This window comes from Hippoglossus hippoglossus, chromosome 17, assembly GCF_009819705.1.
Source record: "Hippoglossus hippoglossus isolate fHipHip1 chromosome 17, fHipHip1.pri, whole genome shotgun sequence".
NCBI lineage: Eukaryota > Metazoa > Chordata > Actinopteri > Pleuronectiformes > Pleuronectidae > Hippoglossus > Hippoglossus hippoglossus.
In genome coordinates, this window is record NC_047167.1 from 12,358,772 (window position 1) to 12,382,817 (window position 24,046).

Genomic DNA, 24,046 nt, shown 5'->3' on the forward strand with positions numbered 1-24,046 from the left:
CTATATTATATAACTATCTTAAAAAGCTGTTTTTCCAGATGAATAATACAGATATCATCTATAAATGTCATATCGCTGACCGTTTTATCTGCATTGAGGAAACTGGAGATGAGAGTTACAATATTTTGTCACTATTTAAAGACAAAAAAAAATCTGATGATCTACATAAACCCATAGAAGGCTTTTAACCACATTTTTGTCATGCCACTGTGTAAGAAAATACCTGATGAGAAAGTGATAATTGAACAAACTGATTTGTCATTGCTCTGTGCTTATGCCAGAAACGTTGAAAACAATAAGGCATGCAGCTTGGGAATGATTCATCCACGTGATTAGTTTAGTCCCCAGAGTCAGTGCAGGCTGATGAGCAGAGAGCAGATACAGATTTGCTTTCATCACCGTGTTTTCCAGGAATGTTTTTATTTTGTTTATACATTATAGGGGACAAGGCAGATATCAGTTTCACTGCAGCTATACCCTTAGCCTTATGGCAAGAGAGCCTGACCACATTGTTTTATCAAGGGCCACATAATCCCAGATAACAACACTGAAAGGTATAATATTAACCTTTAATACCTCTAATTGTTTCTTGTTACAATAAAATATTTTGTCATGGGTACAAATTGCAAAATGATTGTAATTGATAGTTGCTTTTGTAGTGGATGGAAAAAGTAAATATCAAATAGTTTTATATCTCAGTTTCAAAAATACTTTCATAAAAGACCAAAACAATAATTATAACCAAGCCAAGTTTTATTCTAAAATACAATATCATATTATATTGTTCTATTGGCAAGTTAATCTTAACGTATAAGAAAGCACACTAGGCCAAACTTGACAGAAGAAAACCAACTTGCTTCTGCTGCTCTACTGACCTCCCTTCAGCTTAGGCTGTATTTTGTTTTATCACTGGGGGGGGTCGTCTGTTTTCCCCCCGCTGAGATCTAACTTGCCAAACTCCCGGCCAAACTGGGAACAATAATCCCGCTGGCTACCGTGCACTCCGATTGATGATAAGTTGTAATAACATGTCCCACCCTGATCGCTCTCTCTCTCTCTCTCGCTTAACTCTCTGTCTCTCACCCTTACTCACACACCCTGCTTTTGTGACTGTGTGGGATTTAAACAAACAATGAACGAATGTATAAAGAATGCTGGGTGGGTCTGCATCACAACCTTTTGAGGAGATGAGATGGAGCATGCAGCAAGACGCAGTAATGCCCATGTGTGTGTGTGTGTGTGTGTGAGCGACTGAGAGGAAAAGGAAAAGAGTGGAATAGGGAAGAATAACTAGTTCTACTTAAGGGTAACAGTAAAATGAATCTAATAAAACAGCAGCTCACAACATTTTTGACTCGTGATTGTTGCTGCGGTTGGTTTGTAAAGCACCAAGCAGTTTAGAGCCAGAATACATCACCGTCTGCTATGAACTGTTGCTGGGAAATGTCTGTTTGCTGTCAGGGTGAAAGCAAAACAGCAGCATTTAGTTTATGCGCTTCATATCTGGGACAATCTACCTTCAAAAGTAAGTCTGTCCGAAGTTGTTTTATCCTGCATCTTGAAACTTTAAGTTCTTTGAAAAACGAGGCCAAAAACTTTAACTTTTTCACTGCCTTTGGATTAAATTATAGGAATATTCAACCACATCATGCACTGCATTATAACACAGTCCTATTGCAAAATACCCCCCCCCCAAAAAAAGGAAAAATAATCCTCTCATGAACCATTAGATCTCTCATGTGACCCCAACCCCCAGATTTGGAACTACTATAAATAAAGTTTCCTGCGGGCGTCAGATTGTGGCCAAAACCTTCTTCAAGGTTTATGAATTCATTCCAGTTACTTCTAGATGTTTATCTGTTTTACATTCCTGATATGAAGCATGGACCAATGATTGTATGTTAATTCAACATAATAGTCCTCTGCATATCATCGTTTAAAATGCACAACAGCCACAGTTACTCTTTAGTACATCTCAGTCGTGTGGGGTTCTGGTTTGGAGCCACGCTGCTCTCTGCCCTGTGTTTCAGTGACTTCTGTCTAAACATACGCAGAGATGAAAGCCCCGTCTCCTCACACATACTGTGAGGGAAGCTTTGTTCTGCTGGAGAGCAAAGCAGAGACTCAAAGGACCGAGCCCAGTGGTCGGCCTCTTCATCTGTACTGCGAATTAAATATAAAACATATCACGTGACCATGTGCGGATCATCTTACATGGCATCCGGACAGTCAGTAAGGCAGCTTGCAAATTACTGGAACCTTAGCAAACCAGAAACTGAGCATATTGAGACGTGGTAGTGTAATTGGGTGTTCAGTGCATTTGCAAGCATTAAGCAACCAAAAGAGTAGTCAGCAATTCCTAATCAATAATATCCTTTTACAGTGCAGAGTACAATTGATTTCCATTTTTGTTTTTAGCCACTTAATTCTGCATTAAATTAGCTGTAAAGATTATTTTGAAGAGGGTGAAGAAGACCCTCCAGAACTACACAATCTTATGTGACGCAGGGTTGTGTCTTTGCAGGGGCGTGAATTTCAGTATCAGACCATCAACACTCAAACTCTTGTGAGTGTGTCTGTTTCTCCCTGATGGGACTCAAAGTACACAGCGTTGTGCAGCTTAGTGATCGGGGAGTTGATGTGACCAGTGGGGCTTATGGAGATATGGAGGAGGGAGGGAGAGTTAATCTATGATAATAGTTGCAATATGCCCCCCCCCCCCCCCCCCTGACGCTTTACCACCCTACACCAAACAGCAACGGAGAGAAAAGGATCATGAACCACAGATGAGATATGACAAGGACCACGCAGAGGTAGATAGGGTCAGCCAGAGAAGCACGACGTGTTTAGTTGGATGGAAGTTTTGATGACACTCTAAAGTTTTAGGAATAATAATTTAAAGAAATAATGATTGCACACACACACACACGCACGCACACACACACAGAAGAGTTATTCACACTTCAGAGGGTGTTGGTTCTCAGAAATGCCTCAGGTCAGATGTCACGTACACAGGAGCCCTGGATCCAAACTTAGACCTCTCTGTTTCTGACCCCCTCCTCTCCCTCGCTATCAACCCTCTATCTCTTCTCACACGATAACACTTTCATGTGACTTTATTTACGCCAGTTTTTTTCCTCCACAGTCTGTGTTCACAGTGAAGTGCCGCTTCTTCTCCTGTGAAGGCTAACAAGGTTATTTCCACACTTTTCATTATTAGTAATAACAGAGCAATCACGCAGGTATCGATCAGGGCAGCAGCACTTTATGAAAGCCATCCAGTGCTCGCAGTGTGAGTGTACATGAGGGCGGCCTGGGAACTTTCATTTAATCATCTGCGAGTGAAGCTTCCCAGTGAGATAGAGAAAGCGAAAAGAGGAGTCAGTACGCAGAAATCACAAGGTCCAGACGGCATCTAAGTAACATCACTGTTGTTTCTGAAATGACTGAGGTGTGCTCCTGTCTCCGTCTGGAGGCCTCACAGGTTCAAGAAGGATCAAACGATTCATCAAGCCATTTCAAAACTTGAAACCTGAGTAATGACATGTGATACCAACGGTTCTACTTCACATCTATTCTAGCTCCTTTTTTAAACGGACAGTTCTTGTTAAAGAGCAGCCACATGAACAGGAAATGTACTTTCAAAATTCCCCACCAGATATACAAATAGTGACTTGACTATTAGACAACTCTAACAGTCTTAAATAGAAGAAGGGGGAAGTTTCATATAATACAGGGAAGGTAACGAAGGCAGAACATTTATTTGACAAAGGGAAGATAGATGTATGCCTTCCCTATCTCTTTGTCTCATCCATATGACCATGTTTTTGTTTGAAAACGCATCAACTCAAAAGCCACTAAAACAAAGTTTGGAAATGCTGTTGGCCATAATAAATATGGACGGGGATAAAATCTGAAACGGCGCCAAAATGTTCTCATGGACAGAGATTGTTTTAGTTGGTTTTTAGTCAAATGAAAACGCAGCAGTATGGATGAAGCCTTTATCTCTACTGTTTCACAGTGGCAGCTCAGGATGCAATCGTCACACATCGAAAGATGAAAAAAGTTTGGAGGTATGTCAGTACTTCTTTCCTCTTTGATATACCTTTGTTTGATCCCAGCTTTCTGTTCTCCCTCTCTAATCCCTCACCACTACCACCCCCGATCGGCACAAGGGTTCACCTCCCCCTCAGCTCTGTGACACCTGTATTGTAGATATGCAGAGAAAAAGTCTCTTCAATCAGCGTCCAAGAAATAACCACCCCGGAAGATGATTAATTTGGTTTGCCGCCTGATCAGATTTAATCGGGCGTGTATTATGCTAATCTGATATAACAGACTGTAATCCTATCCACAGCTCTAATCCCACTGTCAACTGGCCTAATCCTTTTCTGCATGTGATTATCTCCTCTGGACTTGGCACTACCACAAGCAGGATGCTGCCACTCTCTTTCTCTCTCATGCTTACTGCAGCTTAAAGCCTCGTATTCCTTGCAGATGCAGGGAGACAAGTTAAGAATGAAACTGGTGTGTTTATATTGAGCAATAAAGCAGGAAAAAAAAACATCAAGAGGAATTACTGTCTTCTTTCCGACTCAAAATAAACAAAATGTACTGAATTCTAGACATTGGAAGTTTCTTACTGAGCTTAATTTACTCCCATTGTAGTTTTCAATCAATAAATAGTTTGAATCTAATTTAAATTACATTTAATGAGAAAAACCAACATCCTACCAATCAGCCCCAAATCCAATTCATGAATTCATAATTTTGAACTTGTCATACTGTAATTAATCCAGAAATACATGGGTCAAAGAGAAGGAATATTCATGTACTGATGTTTTTCAAAAATATGTGATTGAGATAAATTATAATTGCATTGAGGAAAGCAATAAAAGCCAGCCTAATGCTACTAATTCTGATGATAAATAATCTAATAAGTATGAGAATGTATCTGGTGCCAGTTTAAGACATGTAGAGGCTGCAGTGTAGAGCAGCGTCAACAGAGCAGTGGAATTTGCATCTCAAACAAACAAAACTTATCAGGGCTGAGTGGAGTTCCGTTGGTGCCACTGTTTCAGGTCAAATTCAAGGACACATGATGGATCCTGACCTGCCAGGTTTGATGTGTTTACATTCACTTCTCAGACTTACAGCTCAATGTCATGTGACAAAACATTATGCAGCGATAAGGTTGATGTTCGTGGAGATTCGTGATAAAAGTTTTCCCCTGGCCTACAAAGAGCATTTATAGGAATGCTGAATCAGATAAAAAAGGTGAAAGTAATTAAGACCAATGCCGTGTCTTCGACAGGCCCAGGGGCGGTGATTTTGAGAAGGAATGCACTTTAGAAAAAAAAACAAAAAAAAAACAAGATGGACAGAAAGAGCAATTTTGCCTCAAATTCCTGTGCCTTTCAGTAACGCAACCAGAGGCGTCTTCTTCTCCTGCTCCCGTGGCACGAACTCTTCAACATTTTGGCATCAACAGAGATGAGGGGCAGGGTAAACGGATGGTTCTAACAGCTGGCGAGAGGGAGGGGCGGTGTGAAAAGGTGTTAAGCGAGTTGAGTCTAAGTGAGTGGCTGTGCCCTCAAGCTCCTCTCTCACTTGTCTAATGGAGGATAATGGCTGAGCTGACTGACGACTGGATATGTGACTTTGCATGTGAGGGGTAATGAGAAAGCCGATAAGAGAGAGAAAGAAATAGCAAGTTAGAGAAAAGGATGGATAGAGATAATCAGGAGAAGCCAGTTTAGTTATGAGGCTGAAGCTACATTTAGATTACACAAATCTATTTCACCCCTTAACGTCTAGTTTTCTGCATTTCTAATGTCCTATACATTTTCATGAATTCAAATCACAGTTTTAATACTAATTACAGTTTGCGTTTAATGTATTCACACTGACGACTTATATTTTTATACCGTAGTTTTTGTCAGTAGTGGTAAATTCCATCATTCTCATGCCGACCAATTCACAAGGGATTCACAAGAAAATGATGCATGCATGTAATCCATCATGTCACAGCACACACTCATCTATTAAAACCTTTTGGGTCTCCACCTGAATATATAATAAAGTTGTGTGGGTTAAAACAATGTTTTGCTGGACATGGGTTAAAAGTCCTGAGGATAGAAATATATTGTCATATTTATGTCTGCGAGACTGAAAGATTACAATCATAACTCTTTGCTCTGATTAGTATATTCAATAAGGGTTTGGAAGTCTACACATTTAATCAAATAAACACATGTATCCAATAAACTCCTGCGTGGTTGTAAATCCTCTAATAAGTGTCATACCAACACACCAGTAGACATTTATGCGACAGCAAACAGATGCATGTCATCTGAGTTTGAAACCGTCATCACTGCGACTTTGCATTTTACGATCTTGGATTTGAATTGTCAATATTTTTTATTTATTTAACATTGAAGCAATAATAACCCTCAGGCTATGTGAGGTTTTATGGTATGGCTGTACGTCAAAGAGACAGACGGAGAGACAGAGAGGCGAGAGAAGTAATCATTGTATCAGTGGTGTTATAAAAGGGGACCAGTGTGATGGAGGGACAGGGGCGGCTGACACTGAGAAGAAGAGACAGGCTGTTGTCGCTGATCTTCCGTCACATAAGCTCAAAGACAAAATGCACAGCCGCCCTGATCTGACAAGGATGCACACACCACGAAATGAGCAGGCCACAGACTTACTCTGTGTGTCTGTAAGTGTGTGTGTGTGTCTTTGTGTGTAGGCTAGGATTAGTCTGGTCCAAACACAAATCCCTCCAGCATTTAAGTGAGAAAGCAGAAAGAATGGACACATGGACACCAGGAGACAGAGATGTGAAAGGGCCTGGTTACTAACATCATGAAAGCCTCCATAATGTGACTCAGCTCTTATCAATTGAAACCTGCTCATTTTAATCAGCTACAGTAAAGACGGAGCACAGCCGAACAGAAGACAGGGCAGAGGCCCATGTGGATCCAGTAAACAGTGTCTGAGTTATAGCCTTGCTGCGGTGCCCTGAGTGGAGATTAGCACAGTGCTACTGAAACCAAACCTTTTTCGATCAAAGATGCTTCTGAGTCTTATTTTGACATTATAACACACTGTCCTATTTCCTTTTTTCCTGTTTTCTTTTGGGCTAGAAATTGTTGGTGAGAAGCCAGCGAAGCAAGAAGTGTGAGGATCACACGTCTACGAGAGGCTTTGGATTCCACGCGTCCATCTGTGGCTGCTATGCAGATAAACACTGCATTTTTGTGTCTGCATGTGGTGCACTATTATTTAGACAACATTCAAAGAGGGTTCGATCTGTTTCTGTCAAATATCCTGGACATTTTAAGGAATCAGCTAATTTCCTCTTAGGTTTATTCACCAGCATGTTTAATGAGTTTAATAAGATAAAAATAATTCTGAGCTAAATTAAACAATTCAAACAAACTAAATTCTGCTATTTATTTTTCTCTGGCCTTTAGCACTTTGTCACTGGCCACACAAATGACAACTGTTCCCTGCACGTGGCAATGTGCAGTGTGTCTGCAGTGTGTGACAGCAGTGTCGAATACACATTAGCCTTCTGAACTCATAACCATATGTTTACACACAGAGAGAGCATGACATGTTGATTTTACTGCCCAGAGATTCGCCGGACAATTTGTTTGAAATCATAAAAAACACTGTAGACTAGCAACACGGCTAATATTTACCCCACATGTCTGTCTGGCCGGCCACCATTGACTGTGTGTGTCTGTTAGTCTTTATCTATGTGTGTGTGTGTGTTTAATCTGACTGTTCCATCGAAGCACCGAATATATACAGACTGTCAAAATATGGACAGCGAAATAAGAGGAAAGACAGATAGAGACAGACAGAGAGGGACGGAGAGAGTTAGAGACAGAGAGAGATAAATAAGAGGTATTCACCCGCCCTCTGCTCTGCAGGAATGTAATCTTGGCTCTGAACAGTGTAATAACACAAAGTAACTCGCTGAAACAGCACCACGAACACAGATATAACACACACACAGACACACACACTTACATGTGCACGCGTTCACACTTGGTCTCTTATTTTCTTCCAGAACTCAGACATGATGACAGTGGGTGTGTCGTGCTGGCAGGTGGACAAAGTACAAAGACTATGCCGTGACTATAACTATGTGTGTGTTCACACTTTTACTCGCCCATGCTAGACCATTATTAGCCCTTTCGTTTATGACATGGACGGCAGTGTTGGGGGTAAATAAGGACACGCTGCTGCTGCTGCTGGGTTCACACAAAGCCATGGTTGATGTCACTCAGAGCAGCCTCATAAAACTCACGCAGCGTGGGTTTATTTGCATGTGTGTGCATGTGTACGGGTCTATAAGAGTGTAATGTGAACCATCCTGTCCAGGGATAGGTGTGGCCTGAACACACCGAGCGGGAAATCAAGTAGAGGGAGCTACCAAAATGGGAGGAGAATGAAAACAAGCGACGGACGAAAGGCGAAGGAGTGGAGGAGAAGTGGACTAGAATAGGCTTGCATGAGATGATTAGTTGGATGGCACAGCATTGGAAATAAGTTGGCCGTTTTCCTGTTTGGGAGTGGCGGAGCTTACAGTTCATTCACTGTAGAGTAACCTATATTATGTCAGACTTATTCTACTATAAACCAATAAGGCATGCATCGGCTCACTTGTTTCAGCAACCTGAGCTGACAATCATGCTCCAATCTGTGCTTTAGTAAAGGACGTACAGAATTGAACTTAAATAGGTTACTTCCTGAACACATCATGAACATTTTAAACTCTTAATGCTCTTAAAGGAGTACATGTTGCATCAAACTTTTCCACCTGTCTCATCATTGATTACGTCCGCCTTATACTACATCAGATCTGATTATTATGCTTTAAAAATACACATCTCTAATCGGCACGTTGTTCCTTAGGTGTCCACTTAGCAGTAAACTATTAATATATAAAGTTTTAAAGCTGACATTAAATCAGGGAGCCCAGCCAGACATTATTCTTCTCCAAATATTTGCCCAAATAAACACACACACACACACACAAGTTAGTATTAACTTCTGTGGCCTAGATGAAAATTTAGCTTTGACTGATTGTCCTGCTTGAGGCTTATATCATCCACATCTGATCACTGCCAAGAACATCTTCCCATGAAAAATTGCAATTTAACTGTTACTGCTGTTTCTGGTGCATATTCCCTGCTGTAATTCCCTCAGCATGGACTCCACAAGTGTGGTTTAGTCCAGGACATGTTTTTTGTGTGTGTGTGCCATGTGAAAAGGAGGCCAGAAAGAGAGAGAGTGACTGTTTGGGAAATGACTGGGTTTGGGTGTGACCTGCTCAGCTATGCACTGGTGATCATGTGAGACCTGTTCTAATTATACACTTCTCAAGAAGAAGGTCGATCCACTCTCATGGGCACGGAGTGTGTGCACATATATCCGAGGGGGGTACATTAGTGTGTGTGTGTGGGTGCAGGGGGTGCAGGACGAATCACAGGGAGCGATGTGGATTCATGTCACGCAACTAAATCGAGATTGTGTCCCGTTTAAACCACTCAACCTGTGCGAGAGTCAAGTAGAACAAATGACAAATTTTTTCAGTGAATGTGTTTGTGGGTTTATGTAAGAGGAAATCGTTGGGGTGTCTCTGCATTTACTTTTTTTGGTCTCATCTGCTGGTGTGTGCTAAAAATGAATCAACAGCCTTTGTTTCTGATTTCCTCCATTCTCCCTTTCTTTCTCTATTGCTCTCTCTCGCTAGCTGTTTTTTCCACTGTGGGTTTTAGAGACCCGCTCTGTTTTTCATTACCAGTGGAAAAAATGGGGCAGTTGGTTAAAAAAAGTATCACCCATCTCCATTAATACATACGTCCTTGTGGAAAATGAGTTCAAACTGCTAAAATAGGCCCCTTGGTTCCCTCAAATAGTTCCATGTATCTGCCAAGTACTCCTTTCCACTGGCTGACCTTGACCTCGGCGTGAATGACAATTTATACACATGTTCACATATCCAGATCCTTCCGCCTGTAGATAAACTAAACAGCTTTATCAGCGACCTGTCAGGTCCAGATAGTCAGGAGGTGTGGTATGTATTTGTGTGGTATGTACATGAGGATTTCAGCTTCTTACATCTTGGGTCTAACTTTTGTAGTTTTTAAACATTTAACAAACCCAATACATTTCTGAGATCTCGGCAAAACCGCAATGTCTCTTCAACGAAGCATCGGGTCGCAACACAGGTTGTAGACAAGTCAACAGTTTAGCAAGTTTATCTAATTCTTTACGAGTACGGCTAAAGAAATGTTTTGCAATAATCACTCTTACAATAAGAAAATTGTGTTCACGCATCTAAATGTCATTCATTGTACTGAAGTATGATATGTCGCACCTACCATAGTAAGTATGTAAGTATTCTTTTTTTAAAGCCAATATGATCATGTGACTGCTTGTGTTTCTTGCCCTGTCTGGCTTCTGTTTAGCAAAGTTGACACAGTCTCAGTTTTTCCAATTAATTGAAGAGATCTATGGAGATTAGACAGAATGGTGGTTGCAGTTCCTAACGATAGGAGTAAATATTATGTAATTCAGCTTTTGCAAATTTTGACACACAAACGCAGAGTTGTTGCCACATTGTGAGGAAACTTGGGACGACTTCAGCTTGGGCCTGACAATGTTCCTCTGTCCACATCTGGCTATAAATGCTGTTCTCTGAGTCGACTCACACACGCTGTCCTCATCATAACCCTGCCCTGTTCACAAACTGCCAATGACCACGAGTCATCAATGTCTGGAGGGGCAGAATACAAACAGAGGTAAGAAAAAAAAAAAGTGTGTGTGTCAAGGCTGGAAACTTTGGGTTGAGGTCCGCCCATCTCTGGAGATGAGTGTTCTGATAAAAAAGGCAGATTGTGAAAGAGGAAGAATGAGAGAGCGAGAGCGAGAGAGAGAGAGAGAGAGAGAGAGAGAGAAGGAGAGAGAGAGAGAGAGAGAGAGAGAGAGAGAGAGAGAGAGAGAGAGAGAGAGAGAGAGAGAGATGTTTGCTTTCCTACCGCCAAATGGAAAAGTACTGCATATGGTGCCGCAAATCTGCCCCCATCTTTGCTCGAAAACGCACACATGCATATAGAGATACCCCCCCATCCCAACTGCCCCTAGGCCTCTGTACAGGAAGTGGTTTGACTGAGTGAAAGCTGCATGATGACGCTATCGCCTTGTTCCACGCTCGCTTCTGAGACACGGTGTGCTCAGGGCACTCGCATAAGTTTGTACATGTTACAGATTAATCACTTGTGTTTTCCTATTCAAAAGCTGGCACATGGCAGAGGGGCTGGGCCAATGTTGTAAATTCGTACCACTGTGTTTATGTGCAGTGTAATCAGTCGGCAATACGAATGACTCCTGTTTGAAATGAGTGCAGTAACACCAGCCAAAATACTTCAGTCTGTCCGTTTAAATTCCTCAGTGCTGTGTTAGAAATGCCTGACTTCTGCTTCCTGAATCTGAACTGCTGAACACCCCTTCGCCCCCACCCTTGATCACATGTTCTAGTCACCTGACCAGAAATGGGCAGGACCAAGCAGAGCACATGCTGAGGCCAGATGGTGCACTAGCTTATCATGTAGACTATAAACTGCTATTTCTAGTTTGCAACCCTATATATCCTTAAACTGCCTGTCAGTCTAAATGTGCTCAGTCTCACAGACTCTTATCTGTGGCCTGTTTGAACTCTGACCGTCAGACTTCCCGTGCACCACCCTCCACTTCCTTACCTTGAGTGAGTCGAAGCAAGCAATGACCCGTCCGTTGTCCACCTGACAGCTCTTGGCGGGATGAGCGAACTTGCACTCCTGGTCAGAGCGTGAGCACGTGCCCCTCTGGAACTCCCTACATACTTCCAGTGTCAGCCACTTTGTGTCACGGATATGTGCCATGTTCATTGCCATGGCAACACGCTGGCAAAATGTATTCTGAGAGGAGATCGGTTAAAGCGTGAATAAAGTACCTCTAGTGTTTTAATCCACAACTTTAAGGTCTTTTTTTTGTTGACTTGTGGGTGCAGTTAAAGTCTGTGATACTTGTGTGTCAAGTTGAAATGAAACATTCAAAAAAAAAAAAAGTTCCTATTGATTGAGACAGCTCCTTGTCCAAAGTGAAATGTTACAGCACAATGTTTCGCTGGGGATGTTAATGGATCATTTTCCTTATTAGACAACCACTGACAAAATGATTATATCCAGGAGACGACTTGGTCTAACAATTAAGTTGCCAGTCTCAGCTTGACTTTCCTCTCTCACTGTTTATTGCTGGCTGAACAGTCTCATCTACACCGTTCACAAGCCGAGGCGGCAAGCAGACGGACAGGCCAAAGCGAGAGCCCTCAGGTTTGGCGCAGTGATGCAGGCAACAAAGGTGATATTCTGGGTGTAGCCTGATACAGGAAGGTTAAGGACACTGAGGACCAAGTGGAGGCTTACAGGGTCAAAGGCGAAGGTTAAAGGCAAGGTGTGTGAGATGCTGCGTGGGCCTGGTGGTGTGTCGAGCTGCTGTGGTAAGGCTGGTCAGCTGGTGGAGAGCGGTTGGGGAGCTGGGCCGTTGTTTAAGGAGAGTTGAGGATGGGGCCCTGCTGCGAGGAGTGGATGGTGATGATGGTGAGAGGACGAGCGGGTCGGAGCGTAGGCTGCGAGGAGGGTGTGGTTGTCGTCCTTGCACTTGTGTTTCTGTGGCAGCAAGCGTGCAAGGCGGGGGGGAGGGAGCTGGGTGGTGCTTCAGCTGTAGAAGCAGGTCAAAGCTGCAGCAGACATCAGGGAAGGCACTTCCTCTGGGGAGAGAGAGATAGAAAGGAGGGACAAGCAGAAAGAGAGATTAGTCTGATAATACATGAACAAAGAAAACTTCCAGGTTTGTTTTCTCTCTCGTTTATATTTCGTAGGAGGTTCTGACCTGCAGCATTTTTAAAGTCATTCCACTGCTAAGTTATGCAGCTGTGGGAATGAAGAATATGTAAAAATGTCAGATATGCAGTGGTGTCAGCAAAGACAAATAATACTTTCACCCTCCCTGCGCTCTAAACACACATGGTGTGCATACACACTCATCACGCCACACTCATACACACCACACACTCTCCCTCATACACACATAGAAAATGCACAAAGCAGCCATTCACAACTTTCCACCTCTTCTGCTCGATGCAGGAAAAATCCGATCAAAGCCTGTATCACTTACATTCGAATACAGCAAAGCCGGCCATCGCAAGTGTGCTTAGAGGTGAAAGAAAGGAAGAGTGAAAGCAATGGGGAAGTCGAGGCAGGGCATGAGGGAGAAGAGGTTAGTCATTTCCCTTCTCGCACAGTGGTGTGAGGACCAATGAGAGCTAGCAGAGTTGCTGCAACATTCTGGGCTGAGCGCCAGGTGAGAGCAGGGGGAGGAGGCTGACCTGCCTGCTACTGGAGAAAGAGACACACAGACTCAACTAATAACTGTTCAGTATTTCTATGACATGAACATATGATGGGTTTCTTTCAAACAAACAACCTTTCGCAAAAGATCATTATTCATTATTATCATCACATTATTCTTTATTTCATGGGCCATCATGGCAGCTATCCAGTGATGATCTCACACAGATGTTAACTTGCGTGCTGTGATAATAACATAGTATAATATAATTTCACTTTCATATTTTCCCGTCTATTACATGCAGAAGAGATTACGGGTTGTTTTCTTTTTTATTCCGAACTTTGTATTGCTGCCAGCGGCTACTATTTTTGGTGAATCCATTGTACAGGGTTTGCTGGGGGAATCTTAATTATTTGGGTCCCGGGGGCCCATTCTGCTCTTATCGCACAGGCAGGGTAACTCACCACACCCTGCGTAGAGAAATCGCCTTTCCCAGACCAGCATGTGCACCTTCAGCAATGCTATGAACCGTTGCTAACTTTACAGCACTGCAACACGCTATATCAGAGCCGTGCAGCAGCACAGCCCTGGTCATGATGACCCAGCAACATGGATACATGTTTGAGAGACAAACAGAGCGAAGAAGGAAACTGCTTGGCTTCACCTTGGATGGCCCCTTCGATAGCAAATACAGCGCTGCTGCTACAAACGACCTTTGAATTGCTTGCATAAACGTAACAGAAATTCTACAACTGCCCTACCCACAGCATACACACACCCAGGCACACACATGAAAAACACAAACATTATCTTCCATATAAATTATGTAATAATAATACAAACAGCAAAGATTCAATATTTTCAAACGACAGATTAGAATATTTTATAAAAACATTAATAAGTGAATTCTTAGACAGTTTAATGCTTAACAACATTTCTTACTAAAAGCGATTGGACCAAGTTGGAACACAAACCCCCAGTCTAATGTGCACCAAGCCATTTTTATGTTTACATTGCTTCAGGGGGATCTATTCCCATGAACTCAGTCATTCATCATGATGTTTATTGCTGTGAAAATGCCAAGTCAGCCAAGTCTTATCTTACTGCGTAACCCTGTAAGCCCTCAGACCTGTTCTAAACATCATATAATGTTGACTCTGCTTGAATTTATTACTGCAGCTAAGTCTGACAGGGTGAAAAATATGACTTGCAATAAGGTAAATTCAGGTAAGCGACAACTGTTTCTGAACTCATAAGTTAAATGAGAGAATGTTATGTCTTGACATGGGTAAAGCTAGCGACCGCTGCGTTCAGCCTGGCTGCTTAATATGTTTCTGTGTTTTCTATTCGAGTCAGAGGAGCAGATATCTGTGAGAGAGAACGTAGCTAGGCAGTGCCAGAGTGATAATGAGGACTCATCATGATCCATCATGTCTGGACATGGACATCCTTCCCCTATTGATTTCTTCATGTCTATGGTCTTTCTTGTCAGTGTACCACTCCCTCTATCTAATCCCACTTTAACTGTCAGTGCTCTTTGTCTCCAAGGCATCCATTTCAAATAGACGATTGTTAAATATGATCTACTTCTCTCTTCTTACCACTGTTTTAACCAGCAGACACTTGAGTTCATCTGTCTTCCTTTTCTTTCCAACCCCTCCACTCCGTCCGTGCTTCTGTCTTTTTTGCCCTCAATGTGACTGTCTGGCTTGCGTTCAGCAGCACTCCCTCGGACTTCAAGGTCTTGCAAGCTGGTGCAAGGTCAAACACAATGGAGGAAGGGAAGATGGCGAGCGAGCGAGCCCGCGAGGTTTCTATCACTCTATCGGACACGTGGTAGAAACATATTGCTGCAGGAAGGGAAGTATATCTTCAGTATCAGCACAACACCATCAGCTCACAGTCATGTGACACCAGCATATGCTTCAGTGGCACAGACAAGCAAAAGCAAGCCTTCCCTTTCATTTCTTTTCTCTTGGTAATGAGTCACAAAACAATTCAGTACTCAACGAAGTGAAGACGCTGTCGAAATCCACCCGTCACCTCCACCAAAAGCCCAAACTATGCATAAAACCTGCAAGTGATTTGCATGGTGGGCTGTGATGGATGGTGCTGTGACATTATGAGGTTTTCTCGAACACAGTGAGGTGTTTTGTTAAGAAGGCATGTCTCAACTGAGTGAAAAGTTAGAGCAATCTAAGGGACATGCTAATCTGGTCTTGAAGTTGTCATTGTGACTAACTGCTAGAAAGAGGGTGTGGTCCACAGTTATGATAAGACTTCCTGAGAAACAACTGAATTACACATTATTTGACGAGTTTGGCAATGCTTGACACCACAGGTCATGAGTTACCAGAGGCGCTATTCTGCATGGTCGAGCAAGAAATAATACACTGACTACAATAACTGACGCAGTTTGAGAGGAGACAAAGCTGAAGCACAGATAAAGATATTATTCTCTGTATATATTACAAAACTATATTTTCTAAATGCTATGGCAACCTAACCAACAAACCCATAGCTTCTAGCCTGAGCTTCTATTTTCGGCTTTGACTGCAGAGAAGGAGGCGTTCTTCTCTTTTGGTTTGCTGCCGTTCAGTAAAAGGAGTGGTTTCAGCATATTGACAGAAGTGTTGTCAGGGTGACAGTGTGCTGAGACAGGTCAAAACAGCGGAGGACGCTGGAGGAAATGCAACACCCAAGGTCTCACTGCTGCTGCTGCTCCTGCTGCTGTTCCATGCGCTCAGGATACAGCAGGTCAATATTGCCCTCACTGACCTTTATGCACACACATACACGGGTGCATATATGGACACGTGAGCTTGTTCTCCTCGCTGTCTCTTGATCTCTCTTATACTGACACACACACATACAGAAACCGAAGCCTGCTACTCTATCCACCCTAGCTCTTCAACACCTTTCATATGGTTGAGCCCAGTGAGGTCTGTAGGCAAGTTATAGAGTTAGGGCAACAGTACATTGCATTAAATAGAAATGATGAATGTAACAATTGATATTTGAGTTTGGTTTTGTTATGAATAAAGGTTGTTGATGAAACGCAGCTCACATGAACAGCTGTGATCCAGCACAACATTAGAGTAATCTCCACCATGGTTATCATCCGGCCTGGTGTTAACATATCTCAACTAGTAGTTTGACTTACTTGTTTGTCATCAGATTAAGTAACGCATTTCTGAAAGTGAGTCTTAGCCAAGGAACACACAACCAACAATGGCTATTGATTCCTCTGAGAGCGAACCACTGGAGACAATGTGATCTCTTGTTTAGCATACATGGACAGAGCTATGCACGCACACGCACGCACACGCACACACACACACACACACACACACACACACAAGACACACAAATGCAAACCTATACAAAACCTCTATGTGTCCTGACACTGAGTATTCTTAAGCCGTGGTGAATATCTGCCTGTGTGCAACACTGCATCTTTGTGTGTGTGTATGTGTGTGTAAGGATGTGATGCAGTCAACAGACAGTGGGGGATAATGGCTGGACTACGGTTTAATGAGTGGCTCATTGGCTCAAATTTATGTCGCCTATGTCAATGTACTGAGACATGTTTTCTACATATACAAACAGGTGACAAATTTCAGAAAAATCCAAGAGCGGAGAAAGCATAACAAATGAACAACTGATGCATGCTCATACAATGTGAATTGTATAACCTCACCAGGCACCAGATCTCAAACTAATTGAACACCCGTGGGAGACTTTTTGGGATGAGGGATATTCGATGAGGTAATATCTTACAAAGGAATGATGTTCATCCCTCCATTTGGTATAAAGATTGTGAAATCTATGCCATTCTGAAATTAAGCCATTTGAGCAGATACTGATGGATTACCACCCTACTGAGAGGCTGTTTTTTATCCATGTATTTGCATCCATCCGAATATATACACAGGTATGGCTTAATCTAATTGTTATCCCAAAGACAAATATGAATAAAAAAAACACATCAGAGCAGTTTTGAGTGATTAAGAACAAAGAACTGAATTTCTTCAATTTTTTTGCGTGCACCACTGTGTCTAAACACCATTCTCACAGGGTGAACACAGAATCTACATTTAGTTTATCAGTATATTTTATCTTCTTCTTTTATTATCACTGAGGCAATCGTTTTCATAGAGGGCAGATGTTGCTAATGCATGTAGCATACCCTCATTCACTGACTTAGATCCACATAGATCCACTGCAGTAACAACGATAGAAACAATGGCTTGATAGGGAGGTACTTTTAAAAGAGAATGTGAGTCAGATAATATTGGGCCTAGAAGGTGTTATTAAATGTTGTAGGCCTCTCCTTCAGGGATGGAGATGCTGCGGCTGTGAGCAGTAGCCGATGCAGCTATAGGGGGGTAGAAAAACAAGGACAAGGCCTGTGTTGACACGTGTACCTTTGGACAGAACAATCGAGAAATAACTCCACACTTATTACTGCCTGCACAAACAGCAGCTTCACATGCTGCTTGTCCTGCTTTTGACCATGACTGTGTAGTTCAGACACAGACCAACACTGACTGTGTACTCTCTGTACTGCAATGTCTGAAAACAGAAACCTGAAAATTACTTATTGCTTGATAATAAATAATATTAACTGAAATGTATGATGGCAGGTTTAGGACTCAATTAAATTAAATCACTGGTGTAATAAATAACTGTCTCTCCCACAGTTGTTGAAGCTAATTCATTTTAGCTTAGTGGAAGTGGAAGGTGTCTTACTCAGCCAAAGCTGTGTCAAACTGTTGCTCGCAAGGGTTGAAATGTGGTCATAACACAGTAGGAACATACAGAGATGCCCTTGTGTAATAAAGGCTTAAACTGTCAGCGAAGATTCAATCATGCATATAATCCTGTCTGTAGGGCAAATCCTAAATCATAGGCAACACACATTTAAGGAGAGCAATTTGCACCTCAATTTAAACGCATATGCAATCAAAGACATAAAGAGTAATGTGATATTTGACATTTCTACCTACTACATATACATTGACATCAACATCATGTTTCTCAGGCTTCTGCAAGACAGAAATCAGCAGTCTACCTGCAGCGGTGCTGCCACGGGGATTTTTGGGTCTCAACAATGCAATCTGCCACACATCTGTCTGTGCTGCGCATGCTTGCACGTCTGCACATACTTGTGTGTGAGCTACCGTCTGAGCCACCCTGAATCTCAGTAAGTCACAACAACAACATTCCTCATCATCGCCCCAACCACGGACACACCACCAAAAGGAAACACACAGAGAGGCGAGGGGAGGAGGGCAGAGGTGGAGAGGAGAGGGACAAAGAGAGGAGACGAGGGAGTCCAGGCTGGAGTTTATAGCTCTGAAGGTCCCCTAGCTCTTATACCACTTTTATACCATCTGTATTTCACCAGACACATGTCGGGCTATAATTCATTTTTGGGCTCTAATAAAGAATAAAATTCTTGCAAAAAAAACTTGTCTGACGAATAGCCAGATATAATCGCGCATATGAAAACGCTTAAGGTCCATTTATGTTAGTATGATCCGCACAGACAAATTCCACTTCTGAAAAGAAGGGGAAAACGTTACAGGGTAATCTCACATAATCTCCCAAAACCTTTATAAATTAAGAAGCTACTTACTTTTACTCCAGTTTAGACATCGACAAGTAAAATCCCTCCATTTACTGGGTCTACTTCTCCTTGTCTCTCTTTCTCTCTCGTTCTTGCCCCTCTTTCCTTCTCTCTTCAACTTTCTTCCTTCTTCCTCTCTCTCAGTTAACTCCCCCCTCTGACAGACGCATGCAAACACTCACTTAGTCACACACACACACACAGAGACACACATACACACACACACACACACACACACACACACACTCCCACAGACAGAGTCACCCTCTCACACACTCTCTCCTCCCGCGACCCGGAATACTTGGCAAGATTCTACTGTACTGAAATACTGTGCTCACCATATAAGGTAGCAGCGGCTTCACATGTCACACATAATTTACATGCAGCGGGGCGGGAGTTTGCCTTACACAGCAAACACACGCAGAAACACACAGGCACACATGCGAAACCATGCTTCCCCCTTTGGGCTGACGCAGCAAGGGAGGGAAGAGGTAAGAGAGAAACAGATTTTACCATTCTCCTTGTTAACCAAGCCCTGCAGGATAACTCCCAACATGTCCAATGTTGAGTCAGATGGAGGGAATGAAAGCTGAGTGGGCGATCTATTGATCTTCTCCACTGCTTCCTGGAACAACCACGGCCCTCAAAACATACACACACACACACACACAGAGCAAATTTTCTTGCTAACTAGCGCTACCCTGAGGAAGTAGCTATTGTGTGACTGTCTGCTTTGAGCAAAGAATGTGTGTGTGTGTCTGTGTGTATACGTGCACGTGTGTGTGCCTGCCTATATCTATTAAAAAAAGCCACAGCAAATAGATGTTAACCCTGTGGCTCACATACTGAATGTGCATACACAGCAGACAGTAAGGCAAACAATCCCCATATCTCCACCTATGCTCCACTGCACAGGCGCCTACTTTGGAAAAGTGAAGACTGCAGCACACACAGGAGGAAAGATCTAGATAAACCAATGAGACAAGGAGGAGGGTTATGAACCGAGATCTTACCTCTCACATAGCTCTCCAGTTTGTGTGTGTGTGCTTCCGCGTGTCGATTGGCTCTGTGTGTTTATGCGTGTGTTCAGACAGGCCGCGACAGCAGACCCCCAGGCACCGGCTGGACCATTCTCAGGCAGGCAGAGTGCAGCAAGGCAGAGCGACTGGCAGAAGAGAGGCAAGCGAGTGAGCGAGTGAATCAGCAGCGAATGAGTGGAGGAGCTGTGCAGAGCCGAGCACCAGAGTGAGAGAGAGAGAGGGAGAGAGAGAGGGAGAGAGAGAGAGAGAGAGGGAGAGGAGGAGTGGTTGTCTGTGTAATTGTATGTGTGTGTGTGTGTGTGTGCGTTGCAGCACTGGCAGTGTGCGCTAGTGTCTCCCCTCCCCTGCCTCTTGAAGTGGCTGAGCTGGGCTGAGCTGTACTGAGACGGGCTGGTCTGTGTCTCTACTGACTCGCCAGCCTCTGGATCGTCTGTCTGCTGCCCGATGAAAGTGCTGCTCACTGGGCGGCAGTAGCAACAGCTGTGGAGGAGGAGGAGGAAGACGAGGAGGAGGAGGAGAGAGCCCTGACTGCACTGGGCATACAGATCCTGCAGTCCACTCTCCCTCCCGCTCTTCCTCACTGAAGGCAAGCCACGCCCCCCCAAAACAACACCAGGAAGTGCTGGCTCAGTTACAGCAACACTGCCCTTGCCTTTCCAGTGAGGCCGGGGAAGGAGGGAGGGACAAGGGAGGAAGGAAAGATTAAGGTAAACACAGTAAGAAGATGAAGAAGGAGAAATGAAGGGAAATTAGTTACAGGATAAACATAAGAGCAAAGGAAAGCCATGCGCAGTAGAAAAAAGGCCTCAGAAGTAAATGTCGTGATAGTGATGTTGATTATGAGACAAGAAAGAGAGAGGCAGAATCAAGATAAACAAGGGTCTTAATAAAGTATGAGGATAAACAATTATTAAGAATTACTGGAAATATTTAAAGGATTACAGCGAGTTTGAGTGAACACATTAACTCACTCTTCTATTCAGAACCATGAGACACCTCAGCTCAGCCTCACAGCCCACAATATAAAAACAGGAGTCAGTGAACTGCACTGAACCAAACTGGACTCTGTTAGTACACGGTAATTCATTCAGAGTAACAGAGTGTCTAAATACTCCGGAAACGACTTTTCACAAAGATGCAGACGTGTGTAGTTTGGTTGCAGGTCAGCAGCCCATTATGAAAAAGGCTAACCCAAGGCAACACTGAAGTAGCTGCTACTGCCAACTCTCCTGTTTTGTTATTGACTCGAGGCTTCTGCCACCACAACCCCAGCATCCAGAGGAAAGCCAGAGAGGCTAAAGAGAGACTCCAAGAATTTGATTTCAACCTGATGCTGCAATATCCGGTAGCCATGGAGATATAGTGGCCTTGGCATCTGCAGGAACCTTAACAGATTTTTGAGCTGAACGCGGAGTTGTCTGACTGTGTATTGTCTTTAACTCACTTAATCACATTGCAATGTTTTTCAAATTATAAAGAGATAAACATACTGCAGCTGAATCCACTTGGTCTGTAAAAACACCTGCACCTATAATGTTGTATGGCAATATATCAGCCTGGTCATAGGGCAATTAAAGAACCCTTTCTTTGGTTTATTTGGATTATACATATACAATACGGAGGAAAAATATCACAATGTATTTCCTTTGTAAATCTGTCACACCTCAGCTGTCGTTCTGTTCCACCCCTTCCCTCCCTCTCTCTTTGGACCAGTTTCTACTGCTGGACGACTGTTTAATACAAAGCCGGTGATAAGTCATCTCTAATTTTCACAGCAGGCCTTTAATCCCTGGGTGACAATCTGTGGTAGAGCCCGAGCTGCAGTGCTAACCCTTTACCTAGCCAATGTTCTGGTGAAATGTGCCAGCACACTCAGTGAGATCAAAAAAACATGGTGAATACGTCTGACAAAAGGAAAAGGTCATGGTAGTAATTTGATGAGTTGATCAAATTTAGTCAGATAGTGACATTATTACTTGTGTTCTGTTAGTCATATTATTACTAATGGAAGTAGATCTATTTTAAATCATGCAAAAATCCCTGCAAGAACACGTATGTCTTTTGGATTGACTAATCCAATTGACTGCTGATCAATGGAAGCAGCAGGTCATTCTAACCTCCAATTGGAATTTTCTTTGACCCACTATGTAAAAAAACAAGATGACTGATATTGTTGTGACTCAACAGGAGACATATTAGTAAACCATCCAAAGATCTGGGCTCTCTGTGAGACTCTTGACATTGACGTGGAATTTCCCCTCTTCCCTTCTTCTGGAGCAGCTGAGTGTACGCCAGTGCTTCTGCTCCTCTCTGCGTCTTTCCTTTTCTCCTCTGCGCCGCTATAGTCCAGATTTTCCTATTCATTATGATTCTCAATACGCTATCTCTGAGTCTTTTCATCACTTTCTCTCATTTATGACTACAACTTAATTCCCCTAAACTTCTCGCTTGGAGAGAACCACAACCACTTCTCTATTTGTCAGAACCCAAAGGGCCGTATTCCCCTCGTCCAATTAGAGGTGCGGGTGCTGAGCCAAGCTTTGCAGCAACCAGATGGTTTGCTCATTTGGCTCATCAAGTAATACTATCAGGTTTCATTCTGCGTTTAATCTTGTCAAATGTAGGGCAGGAGCATATTTCTCCTTTTCTGCTCAGTGACATCAGCCATATATTTCAACATCAATCTCATATCTTGTATCTCACAGATAAGGGCACTGGTGTGACTGTTGTTTTTCGTCAGAGCTAGAGCTGCTCAAGTTTGTGCAAAGAGCAACAGGAATCAACACACTGAGGTTGAGCAAACTCTCCACACACATACTCTTAACCAACCGACAACAGGAAGCGTGTGTGTGTGTGTGTGTGTGTGTGTGTGTGTGTGTGTGTGTGTGTGTGTGTGTGTGTGTGTGTGTGTGTGTGTGTGTGTGTGTGTGTGTGTGTGTGTGTGTGTGTGCTTTTAGGTAAAGGGGAATTCCACCAATTGTGCACGTTGAGATCAGTGCACTAGTTAGTAGGAGTACTACTGAGCCTGTTAAAACAGAAATCAGTTGCACAATGCCTTCTGTGGCTCAGGAGAAAAATAGCCGTCATAATGTCACTGTCAAATCGCATTATGGTAATTGTAGGATTGTTTTATTATCTGAAATAATGAGCCAAATAAAAATGTAGGAATCTCAGAATATTCTAGAAACCCCTGCAAACTTTCTCTCTAATCTTAATCTATCACATTAAACCTTGACCGATATAATCTCCCTTTTCCCTCAATCGAACCATCAAACCTTTCACCTTCGTCCACCCTTATTTTCTCTCGCTCCTCCCTGATGAACGCAACTTTCCACCTTAAGCTTCCCTATCATCTCAACGCTCTGCTATTTCCCAGCCTTCTGTAAATGACACTGGCTGGCTGATGTGAACTCTCACTCCACTGAGGAAATGTCCCAGAGCTTTTGTGTGCCAAACCCTGACAGCTCATCTATCACTAAGGCCGCAAATACACATTACACTCCCATTACAGACCGTCACTGCAATAACTGTAACAGTACAGAGTTGCAGAAAGGCCCACAACAGGGAGCTGCATTCAATGTCAGCCATTGAGCTATACAGTTTACTTTGGAGGATGCAAACGACTTCTGCTCAGGTTTTATATGTTCCTTCCAGATAAATATTGATCCTATAAATATGCTACACATGACTAAAAATATACATGAAAGTGGGACAAGTTGTAAATGTTTGCATGCTGACAAATGCCCCTATTCTAGAATGAATTTGCAGTCATGTGCCCCTGCTGATTACTTTGTGGTTTTCTCTTAACTTCTTTCCACTTTGACGCAGTGAGGGGAAGCAGGTGCAATTCAAGCTGTCAGGTTTGAAATACAGAGGAGGAAATAGCACACTGTCTTGTCCCCATCTGACACCACTGTGCGTGTGAGCGAGTGTGTGTGTGTGTGTGTGTGTGTGTGTGTGT

At 43.0% G+C, this 24,046-nt stretch overlaps 1 protein-coding gene across 40 annotated transcripts in view; it reads right to left on the reverse strand.

Annotated features, from left to right (window-relative positions):
• The window catches only part of LOC117778510 (muscleblind-like protein 1), a 38,421-nt gene that overhangs the window by 13,278 nt on the left and 1,097 nt on the right, over window positions 1-24,046 (reverse strand). For 32 of the 40 annotated variants that reach the window (XM_034614165.1, XM_034614166.1, XM_034614161.1 and 29 more), the window contains exons 1-2: window positions 20,059-20,198; window positions 11,784-12,832 (exon numbers count right to left, since the gene is read on the reverse strand). In XM_034614165.1, coding sequence (XP_034470056.1) covers window positions 11,784-11,957 — 174 coding nt within the window. In that variant the 5' untranslated portion in view covers window positions 11,958-12,832; window positions 20,059-20,198. Of the gene's footprint in view, window positions 1-11,783; window positions 12,833-13,239; window positions 13,494-19,054; window positions 19,442-19,558; window positions 19,763-20,058; window positions 20,444-24,046 lie in introns of those variants that run through there. The other 8 variants (XM_034614127.1, XM_034614129.1, XM_034614125.1 and 5 more) reach the window with 7 other exon arrangements.